Source organism: Nicotiana tabacum, chromosome 10 (assembly GCF_000715075.1).
Source record: "Nicotiana tabacum cultivar K326 chromosome 10, ASM71507v2, whole genome shotgun sequence".
NCBI classification, from domain to species: Eukaryota; Viridiplantae; Streptophyta; class Magnoliopsida; order Solanales; family Solanaceae; genus Nicotiana; species Nicotiana tabacum.
In genome coordinates this window covers 154,390,328-154,402,305 of record NC_134089.1, presented here as the reverse complement: position 1 = coordinate 154,402,305, position 11,978 = coordinate 154,390,328, and the positions used below count along the sequence as shown (strand labels likewise).

Genomic DNA, 11,978 nt, shown 5'->3' with positions numbered 1-11,978 from the left:
ATAGCCTCTTACAGAAATACAGGGTATAGCGGCATACAGTAGACCCTTGTGGTCCGGCTCTTCCCCAGATCCCGCGCATAGAGGGAGCTTAGTGAACTGGGCAGTCTGGGCTGCCCTTTTTATATATAGCAAATTGAAAATTTTAAAGTTAAATTATTTCCAAATACAAGGTGTCATTCTTCTACTCATATATATTCAATTTTAACTAGCTAATTTTCTCTAGAAAAATATATTTAATTATTCAAACACAATTTCAACTATCACAAACTTTTTTCTCACTTCAACTTTAAAGTTTGAAATTTCTATCAACTTACTGAAGAAGAACTTGCCCCCCCATGTTGAGTTGGGGTATCTTTAGTGATAAATAAACTATTTCTACTTTAGTTGACCTCTCCAAAATCTCATAAAAAATGGGTTTGTTGAGATCTACAGTTACCAGTCTTAACAGCTCACTGTCTCTTTTGTTTTACTATCATTGTTTACACGTGAATTAATTAGATTAATTGGAGGCCATGTGATTCCAGTTGTAAGATTTTAAAGAAGTGGATGGTTGTGTGTACTCCCTCAAATTATTGTCTTGGTTTCTAAAAATAATTATCTTAAATTATTTGTCATTTTAAAAATTAAAGAATAAATAAATTATTTTTTTCTATACTATCCTTAATATTAATTGTTCTTGAAAACTAAGGGTAAAATAGTTTTAAAATAAATTCTATTTAATATTTTTTAAAGAGAAATATGACGGATAATTTGAGACGGAGGGAGTATTATTTTTCAGTTTCCCTGTCTCTCTCGTCACTCACATAGTCGCATAGTAGAGAAGCTGTATTAAAGTATGTTTTTTAAGATTTTGTCCTTCTCTCAAGCTATTAAAGAGGTCGGACATAAAATTAATGTCACCTAAGAGATTAACATTAAAAAATCCTGGGGATTGTAATCAGGCAATTTAATCAAGAAAAGACTAAAGATAAATTCAGAAAGGTTGTTTTGGGCCACTAAGTTTTCTGCATTCGGATTTGTTTCCACTGAATCTAATGCAATAAACACTTTGATCCCTACTTTTGTGTTTTAGAAGTAAAGTTCGATTTGTCACTCGACCTTGTGATTTTTTTTTTTCCTAATATTGCATTTGAGTGTCTTCTTTGACATGTGGGATTGTTATGAATATGATTCCTCCTAAGTCCTAATATTGGTGAAGTAGGGTAGGAAGTTTTTGGACATTGTATCCGATTGAGATGTGATACTCCCTCCGTATAAAGTAGAAAGACAGAAATATGAAATACGAGAATCAAACTGTCTAATTTCCGTATTATCTTATGTTTATTTCTTTAGTTCTGTCCGGAAAAAGATAGATATCCAGAAACTACAAAAAGTAACGTATACTTTACATTAGAGTAGACTACAAAAAGTAACGTATACTTAGACTGCCTACATCGCATACTCTTCCATGGATCCTACGTGAACACCCAAAGAGACTCTTCCATGGATCCTACGTGAACACGAAATAAAGAAAGCTGAACTGAAGAAAGCTGAACTGGCAGCACTTTGGAAAAGAATCCACAATGATAAAACTAAAGAATAGAGAAAGATTGAGAAAGAATATAAAGTATCAGAAATGAAAATGATACATGAATGTATACAAAAATATTGTAACTAATAACCAATACTAAATCACGAATGGAGCATAACAAAACCAATAAGAAACAGATGTACCATTTTCAACATAATTTAACAAAATTCCCCCATAAGATCATTTTCCTTACAATAACATCAAGAATCCACCAGCAATTGCCAAAACCAAATGATTCAATATACCCCAGCTCATCATCCTGTGAGAAGCCGATGGCGATGAAGAATCTGGAGAGGCTGCAGCTCTAGCTTTTCCTGTTTGATCAGCAGCTGGACTATCAGCAGTAGGGGCGATATCTGTTTCTGGCGCTGGTGCTGGTGCTGGTGCTGGCATTGGAGGTAAATCTGTTCCGAAAATGGCTTCAGGAAGAAGTACCTTGTCCACCTGATAAACAGCAACCGGAAAAGTGGCCCGAACAGCGCTACTAACTTTAGTTCTAGACCATCCTGAGTTAAGGTGAACGGTCCCTGAATCATCGGTGAAATTCAAGGAATATAAATTTCCTCCAGCAAAGGTATTAATAGGGCTCATGTCACTAAGGTTCTTGAAGTCAGCTAGACTGTAGTAATGTGGCAATGCATGGAAAAGGCAAAGGGATTTGAGTTGATCTGAGGTGAGGTTGGAAAGGGAAGGCTTCTTGAGTGAAGCAAAGGCGGAGTCTTTGGGAACAAAGAGTGTGATCCCTTCTTCTGTGTCATTGGCTTGGCTTTGGAATGTATCGATGACTTTTGTCGATTCAAGGTAGTTAAGGAATGTGTGGAAAGGGCCAGCAACAGAGAGCAAGTCTGTTAGGTTTGTGTATTCGGGGCCTGGTGCTGGTGCTGGAGCTAGGCTCGGAGATCCAATTATAGCTTTGCCTTTCCCGGCTACAGTTGACAATTGAAGGACTAAAAGTAAACTACAGACAATGAAAACAATAGAGTAGCTCATTTTTCTCTTAGTGCTGATATACACTGACCCCTACAAATTCAAGATCCATGATTAGAACACCAAAATCAGAGCAAATGGGCACAAAGTTAGCATCTTTAGTTAAAACTAAACCAAACTGGACCGATCCAAGTGAATTGCTGCTCACATTTAAGCTCATTTTTCATTTGAGATCACAAGAATATGTTATCTAGACAGGGGCGGATCTAGAGTTTGACATACAAGTTCACAAGAACCTAGTAGCTTTTGCATAGACTCTGTCTATATATTCCGAAGTTCACTAAATAACAACAAAATATTTGACCGTGAATCCAATTATTATTATAAATTTATTTAAATTCAATGCAAGAGCCCATAAGCTTCAAATCATGTATTCGCCTATGTATCTAGACACCCTTTTACTTAGATCTCAGCATTTCCACTTCAGAATTTCCTAAAAGCGTACGTTTTATCTACCCTTTTGGATGGATGGTGTGGTGCATTTTCACACTTACATTACAAAATCATACTAAAATTTTCTCGAAAAACTTGAGCATAAAATGATCACTAATTAGTAAAATCATAACTCATCAACTCAAGAACTAAATCAATAAATAATTGAATTCAACATAAAGTAGTAAGTACATACAGGTAACATGCAGTAAAAGACAAAGATAAAACCAGATATAACAGTAAAAACACCATTTAAAGCAAACTTCCAGATGTTACAATGTCAGTATATCAGCTTTAGATATCTTTGATGAAAACAATGCAGTACATCAACCTGACTAAACATGAACACAGATCCAGATCCAGTCATTCCGCCCCCCCACCCCACCCCACCCAAAACCCAACAAACTCCCACCACCCTTTTACACAAACATAGAAAAAGGACAAGTAAAATGCTTCAAAATAATGCAAATGTTAAGAAAAACAGAGAATTATGAGAAAGAAAATGCAAGGATTAAAAGGGTGATTATGAAAGAAAAATACCTGAACTGAGCAGCTCAGAGAGAGAAAGGGTTTGAGAGCAAAAGGGTATGAAGTTTGGTATACAAAGAGAGTATTTAAAGAAAGAGGAGTGTAAATTTTACAAGTTTTGCGCTGGCATCTGGTCCAAGGGAAAAGGGATTTTGCTTACGTATATGATTACTATGGGCTTTCTTTGTCCTTATTATTTTATATTCATATATGTTAATTTGTCTTTTGAGTGGAAATAACTTTGACGACAAGACTTTAAAGCAAAGAGTTGCTGTGCGTTGTTGGCCTTTCAATGTCGCACTTGTATTTCATCTCTAATTGTTTTCTTTATAATGTTTCCATGTTTATTCTTGTGTCTATAAATTTGTTATCTGCCTAAAATGTATAGTCTTAAACAATCATGTTATTTTTATAAGGGAGTTAATTGTATAGTCTTAAACATCCATGTCATTTCTATAGTACAGTGTCATTGAGGTTAGTACTGAGCATAATTTGGTAAATACCGAATTACCGTACTGAAATCAAAAATTTTGGTATTTGGTATACGGTATTTTGGTAGCTGGTATGGTATTTGGTTTAAGTTTTTAAAAAAATTAGTATTAGGTATAGTATTTGGTATTTTGAGATAAAATACCGAAATACCGATACCATACCGAAATATATATTATATTACACAAAACACATATTATCGGTGAAATTTTAATATAAAAAATCTAAAATTTTACTTTTCTTTATTCTCAAAGTTCATCAATTAACTCTAAACAAGTAACAAGATATTTCTAATGATCAAATATTCTTTTATGTACAATTTTCTATATTTGGGTCGATATTTGTTAGTTTTGGACAAAATATTTGTCAACAAACATTTTCAGTTTTGTATTTTTGAGTACTTTAATTAAGAGTATTAGAGTGTATGGCTATATGCACTAGTTAGTATTCAAACCGAATAAACCGAAGTTACCGAACCGAATAAACCAAAACCGAAAGGAGAAAAACCGAACCATACCGAATTTAATTAGGTACGGTATTGGTGTAGGATTTTAAGAAACCGAATACCGAAAATACCGAACCGAAATATCTAAATACTGTACCGTAATGACCGACGAATACCCCTAATTGAGGTTAAAGCTAAAATATTATGGCCTAGTGATCAATGAAATAGGTGAAAAACATGAGGTCTCGGGTTTAAATCACAGCCAGTGGCGGATCTAGAATTTAAAATAATGGGTGCTTGGCGATAAAGACTTCAAAAGAAAAGGAAAATGAATTTACTTTGGGTGCTCACTCAATATTTATCTAAATATTTGTACAATTGCCTATGTGAATTTACTAAATGTGGTCAAAGTTAATGGGTGCTTAAGCACCCACAAGTGCCCATGTGCATCCACCAGTGATCGTAGCGGAGGCAAAAAACATTAAGTGATTTTTTCCAATCTATCCAAACTTTAGTGGATAGAGTTACTTGGCATGGACACCACGATAATAAAAAAAAAATATTAAAATTAAGAAATTACTAAATATAGAAAGATAACTCATTTCAAACAGATTAAATAGGAAAGTAAAACACAATAATTAAAATCGGCGAAGTATTTTTTTTTATACTGGTACTTTTTAAGTCTTGACCCTTCTATGTTTTTACTTGTAAACCGATACAGTTAAATTTACATGTGGTTTATAGACAGACAAATCGATTTGGTACAAAAAGGATACAAAAATTAAATAAGAATACAAGACATAGCGTTCAAATCGAAATAAGACAACGGATAGCTTGGCTCCGAGAGCAAAGCTTCTGGGGCGGTAATAGCAATATTAATAAGCAAGAAATAAAATGTTATTGAGCTTTTGAGTAAGTGTATAATATAAATTTGTTAGAATATTATTCCCTTACAATGGCTGTTGAACTCACTATTTATAGTTGCACATAGGGAACAAGGCCCTATGATCAAGCCCATCTTAAATGACAATTACGAGGGTCATTGAAAAATATGTAATGGCAAGTTATGAATGTCATATTCTCTATAACGAACTATGCATTTAATATTGCAGAATATTCTTCATTGAATGTTATCGGGTAACAAGCATTCATGAGTAACATTCCCTTCCGGTGTTATCGAGATTGTTGCCCTCAGACTTGATTTCCACCCGTCTCCTTTCCATCTATCTTTGGTTTCACGTATCGCTCTATTATGCGAGAATTTATTATGAATATATTTTTTCCTATACGCTATATAGCTGATCATAATACCTATTTGTAAATTGTATTAGCTAAATAAATCTTATATTAGGGCTTGTAGATATATATTCTTCAAGGGAAATAAATACGGAGATATAGGTGTCATGCAACTAGATCGATCTCTTTTGATCTTACGACCATATTATTAATATATTACAGTATCAACTTTAATTATTTTTAGTTAAAGCTTAAGCAAACGACAAGGTTGCAAAGATATGATCTTACCTGAGCTGTTTTGAGCAAAATGACAACCAAATAGCTAAGAATATGGGTCCAACATGAATTGGCAGTGTCCTACTTTTGCTTATTGCTTTACATGATTAACAATCTAATGCTTGTTTAGCGGTAAATTTAGCTTAAAACATTAAGTAATGGAGTATATAGTTTGATTTTTTTAGTACTTAAAGAGTAAAGTGTAAGTTCAAAGAGAGAGAGGGGGAGAGTGTTGGTCTGTGTTTATTCACAGCTGTCGTATCTGATTTCTTCGTAACCAGCTAATAGACGTCTAAATTGGATACACAACAAACTTTGATTTTGACTAAGTTGAGATAATACGACAACCTACTCAGTGTAATACAATAAGTGGGGTCCGGAAAGATAATATATAAGGAAACCTTACTGTTTGACTCAAAAGATATCGGAACCTTTTTGAACAAATTAATCAAAGAAAATGAAAGGGTAAATCCTAGTTAAAGATAATTAACTCTAGATCCGAGATGAATAATATGAATAGAAAAATATAACCGAGTATAAATATTGGTCGTGATTATAGCCAGGTTTAATAGCATAAAGAAAGATGCATTAAGTAACATTAAGTGGCAATAAAATATAAATAAAGAAAAAGATTCACCCAATCTTCAATGAGACGGATCTCCTTTCATTTAATAAAGACGAATGATAGACAAATATGAGAACCTTAGGACACTTTTTGGATCCGATGAAGGTATGGGATCACAGATCCTCCAGAGAGGTGTGTTTACATATTTTCTAGAGAGAGAGAGAGAGCCTCCATTTTTGGGAAGTCCTCCCCTCCTATTTATAAGGGGGTATCCATAGAAAATCCTAAAAAATGTACAATTTAGAGGGAATATTCGGTAGAATATTCCTTTTGAGTATTCCAAAGCAAACTAGCTGTTTCATCACTGCCCGACCTCGGCCTTATTGGTGAGTGTCCGACTTCAGCCAATCGGTGACTGTGCGACCTCGGCCAATTGGTGATTGTCCGACCACGGCCTGTCCGACCTCGGCCTTATGTCTCCGCGTACCGAATTTCTCTGATCTAATTTTGACCCATATAATTAGTCCTTCCGCTTATCAAGGTCGTCTCTTGGTCGAGCTCGGTGAGCGGACTTTATTAATCATAGTTCGAGAAATTCGGATGGGGAAGTCGACTAGTATGGATTGCGTTTGAGGGTGCCGATGCCAAAGAGAATTTCTTGGAGATTGTGGTGAAGAGAGTGGCGATGGTGACGCCGAGTGAAAAGATAGCTGTCTTTTTTTACTATTGATCCAGGTCGTATGTAATTTGTGACTATTTGCGCGGTGACTTTGTATAAAGAAGAATTTTTCGTTGTTATTCGCCTTGTATTTTTCTATGTTTTTGCTTTTCGCGACTTTGGTGCGAGGTAGATTCCCGCATGGCGAGTCCCAGTCTTTCTTTCCCTTTATATTTTCAGACGGCACTTGGCCTTAGGTACATTTCGAATTCTCTTTGGCGAAGGCCCATGGCCTTAGAGCGTATTATTTCGATCTTGTCGAAATATTGACCCGTCATCGTTCGATCAAGGTCGAACTCTTCTTTTTAGCGAAGGCCTTTGGCCTTAAAGGGTGTTATTTCGAACTTATCGATATATTAACCCGTCGTCATTCAATTAAGGTCGAACCCTTCTCTTTGGCGAAGGCCCTTGGCCTTAAAGGGTGTTATTTTGAACTTGTCGAAATATTAACCCATCGTCGTTCGATCGAGGTCGAACTCTTCTTCTTGGCGAAGGTCCTTGGACTTAAAGGGTGTTATTTCAAACTTATCGAAATGTTAACCCGTCGTCGTTCGATCGAGGTCAAACTCTTCTTCTTGGCGGAGGACCTTGGCCTTAAAGGGTGTTATTTCAAACTTATCGAAATGTTAACCCGTCTTCGTTCGATCAAGGTCGAACTCTTCTTATTTGGCGAAGGCCCTTGGCCTTAAAGGGTGTTATTTCAAACTTATCAAAATTTTAACCCGTCGTCGTTCAATCAAGGTCGAACTCTTTTTCTTTAGCGAAGGCCCTTGGCCTTAGGGAGTTATTTCGAACTTATCGAAATGTTAACACATCGTCGTTCGATCGAGGTCCCGTCATCGTTCGATCAAGGGCGAACTCTTCTTCTTTGGCGAAGGCCCTTGTCCTTAAAGGGTGTTATTTCGAACTTATCGAAATGTTAACCGGTTGTCGTTCGATCAAGATCGAACTCTTCTTTTTGGCGAAGGCCCTTGGCCTTAAAGGGTGTTATTTCGAACTTATCGAAATATTAACCCTTCGCCGTTCGATTGAGGTCGAACTCTTCTTTTTTGGCGATGGCCCTTGGCCGTAGGGGTGTTCCCTGGTGGAGTCCCAGTTTGCTTAGCTTCTGCATTTCTTGGTGAGTCCCGGTTTGCTTAATTTTGCTTGCATTGGAGAATACGACGCGTTTCTCGGATGACTGCCCCTACTTTTATTCCACTTGGAGAAATAGTTAGTTAAAACAAAATAAAACATTCGTTACCTCAGTTTGATCATGTTACCTTCTCCGATTATGCTTTCAATGGCCACTACCAATTTGGCAAGGCCGTCTGTTTCGATGTTTTGTGCTCAGGGTATTTGATCGAGTTGACACTCGTCAAACTCGGGCAGTAGCTTATGAATTCCTACCTGATATTTTCGTAGCCTTTGTTCTTTTATTTGGAAAGTCCCTATGACTTGGTTGACGACGGGTTGTGAGTCATATCGGAGGATGATTCGCCGTGCTCCATACTTGAGAGCTAGTTTCAGTCCTTGTAAATGTCAAAGAAAAAAGTGAAGTTGGCATGGCAAAGCACACGAAGGCCTGAAAAGGACGCCACTGTGCAGAACCACACCTCTCAACCGTGGTAATTTAGCTGCCAAATGTAATGTTGGGCCACTGTAAAGAAGGAATAAACTAAAATTTGCAAGGAAGACATCAATTGTTATGGATAGTAGTGGAGTGTACTTAATAGAAAAAAGTGAAAAGTGTAGAGCATTAATTAAATGATAGAAATGTGTGTTGTTGTTAAGCTTTATTTCATTGACGTTTGCGGGGTTGTCCTTTCACATCATCAAAAATGGCCGAGGACTAGGAAAACAGTAGTAGTCGTACTGTAAAATTTGGGTTGTCATTCACAAATAAGCACTTATATATAGAAAGAAACCATCTTTTCATCTTTGCGAAGCGAATTCAAGATTTGGAATTAGTAGGATATATAACCTCTGCTTCTCTTTATAAAAATCCTGTCGTCTCCTTGATAATGCAAGAAGTCATATAAAAGTGTCTTTGTTTTCTCGTTCTTACACCCCGAAAATTAACAATGTCTAAAGTATGATGGCAACAAATTAGAAGTATGCTGTGACAGAATCAGGTTCATCACTTCTTTTATACAAGAAATACAAAATCTACCATATTTTTAGCCAAATCGAATGCACTCCCAACCAAAAAATATCACAATATTTAAATGTGTAGGACTATCAGCATTTCATGATACTTGTGTGCTAAATGCCCAAGAAATCCAGGCAACAAACCCTTGGCTAACGTAATATTTAATATATAATACTCTTTAGTATCTCATTTGCACAAGCACCAAATACAAAAACTATTTGGTGTATCAAATTCGTTTGGCTTCCCTAAAGACGCTCCATAGTTGGAAATGAATTTTAGATCTAAAGGAAACTAAAATTTTAACTAGAATATCCCCACAGATGGCGCCAAATTATTTGACTCAAAAGATATCGGAACCTTTTTGAACAAATCAATCAAAGAAAATGAAAGAGTAAATCCTAGTTAAAGATAATTAACTCTAGATCCGAGATGAATAATATGAATAGAAAAACATAGCCGAGTATAAATATTGGCTGTGATTATGGCCAGGTTTAATAGCATAAAGAAAGATGCATTAAGTAACATTAAGTGGCAATAAAATGTAAATAAAGGAAAAGATTCACCCAATCTTTAGTGAGACGGATCTCTTTTCATTTAATAAAGACGAATGATAGACAAATATGAGAACCTTAGGAACCTTTTTGGATCCGATGAAGGTATGAGATCACATATCCTCCAGAGAGGTATGTTTACATATTTTCTAGAGAGAGGGAGAGGGAGAGCCCCTTTTTTGGGAAGTCCTCCCCTTATATTTATAAGGGGGTATTCATAGAAAATCCTAAAAAAAGGTACAATTTAGAGGAAATTCGGTAGAATATTCCTTTTGAGTATTCCAAAGCAAACTAGTTGTTTCATCACTGCCCGACCTCGGCATTATTGGTGAGTGTCCGACCTCGGCCTTAATTATGACTGTCCGACCTCGGTCTATCCGACCTCGGACAATTGATGACTGTCCGACCTCGGCCAATTGGTGACTGTCCGACCACGGCCAATTGGTGACTGTCCGACCACGGCCTGTCTGCCTCGGCCTTATGTATTCTCGTGTCGAATTTCTCTGATCTAATTTTGACCCATACACTTACCCCTTGTGAAGGTAGAAAGGATATTTTCGATAGACCTCTTGACTCAAAAATAGCATAATAACAACACTTATACGTAGAAAAAATTCCTTCTTGTTTTTTTTTTAGGGTGCAGGTGAGCTTTTAGTGTTTAATATATAGCTCCGTCAATAATGAAGAGAGAAAAGTTCAAAGGAAAGAACTTATAAAAAAAGTATAATCTTACACTCAAGTGATACGTAGGACAAAATATACAACTTAATTTTTATATAACTAATAGTTTAGATTTTTTTTTGCATTAAAGGTATAATTTAATCTATTATAGTAGTTATTACTCTTTTTTTAGTTAGTATACCGATTTTGTTATAAAATTAATATATTAAATATTATACATCAATTGACCTAATAGTGTAAAACAGAATCTTATACACTATTAGCATATAAAATCTCATGACAATTCTTGATCTGTCGGCATAAATAGGAGAAGTAAAGTGTGTGAAAACGGAGATGTGGAGGTTGAGTTGTTGCTGTCGGATACAATAGAAACCAAATTCTTTGAAACGGAATATATATATTCTTTATGTAATATGTAGCACTAGCACCCAAATGAAATTTGGGATCTTTACCTAAATAACAAGTTGCATTCACGGTTTATTTTTGCGAGTAAGCATACATAAATTATATATTAATTAAATATAATTATATACAAGCTACAAATAAATTATATATTCATCAGTTATATTTAGCTTAAGCGGTTAGATGAACGATTATTTCGTGAAAAATCTTGTAACCGACAAGTCATTTGGCACTTATGTAAAACAAGTTTGGGAGCGTGATAAAGAAGATCCCATACATCACCAATTTGATGTATTTTAGGCATTTAGCTGATAGTTTTTTTCTCTTTTTGTTTAACCATTTTTTGCATAGTAAAAACTGACGTTTAAAATTTTTACGAATCCAAAACTGTTATTAAAAATGGAGCAATATTAATATTTCACCATCCTCCTTGGTGGTAAAAGAATTACCTTCCATCTAGGTTACTTTTAAATTTTAAACTTACGATATAAATTGTGGTCTTTTGAAGAGTAATTCAAATGAAATAATAATTTTCATTTGCAAACTTCAATTTTTCCCAATAAAATTTATACCCAAATACAACTTCAAATTCCATATACTAATATTATCATATTGCTTTCTGTCTCCTTTCTTCTGGCATACCCCTTTCATTTTCTTGTTCACATTTTTGCCAGTAAAGTTTGCGTTTTTTTTTTCACCCACATCTTTCCAAGCATTTTCTTCACTTCCTTCTGCTTTAGTTGAAGACAACGAAATTGGTAATAAACTTCCAAAGTTGGTCCATTTCGTACTTCATCTTTATTTTTTTTAAGAGAAAATATTTTAAAAAACATCCTCGAAAAAAGTCTGAAAGTAAAATTAAAAAGAAAAAGAAAGTGTAAACTGGGCTTATTGGGCCGTAAAGCTAGCGCGCTAACTCATAACTTGGCCCAATTTATGTGTAAAGGCCGAGGCCCAATGCAAAAGT

At 35.4% G+C, this 11,978-nt stretch overlaps 1 protein-coding gene across 1 annotated transcript; it reads right to left on the bottom strand.

The window, feature by feature from the left end:
* Positions 1-1,589: 1,589 nt before the first annotated feature.
* LOC107807962 (fasciclin-like arabinogalactan protein 7) lies at positions 1,590-3,673 on the bottom strand. The gene is made up of 2 exons (XM_016632443.2): positions 3,530-3,673; positions 1,590-2,590 (listed from the first exon to the last, which is right to left on the bottom strand). The coding sequence occupies exon 2, from the start codon at positions 2,558-2,560 to the stop codon at positions 1,760-1,762; it is 801 nt and encodes a 266-aa protein (XP_016487929.1). The 5' UTR covers positions 2,561-2,590; positions 3,530-3,673; the 3' UTR covers positions 1,590-1,759.
* Positions 3,674-11,978: the final 8,305 nt, after the last annotated feature.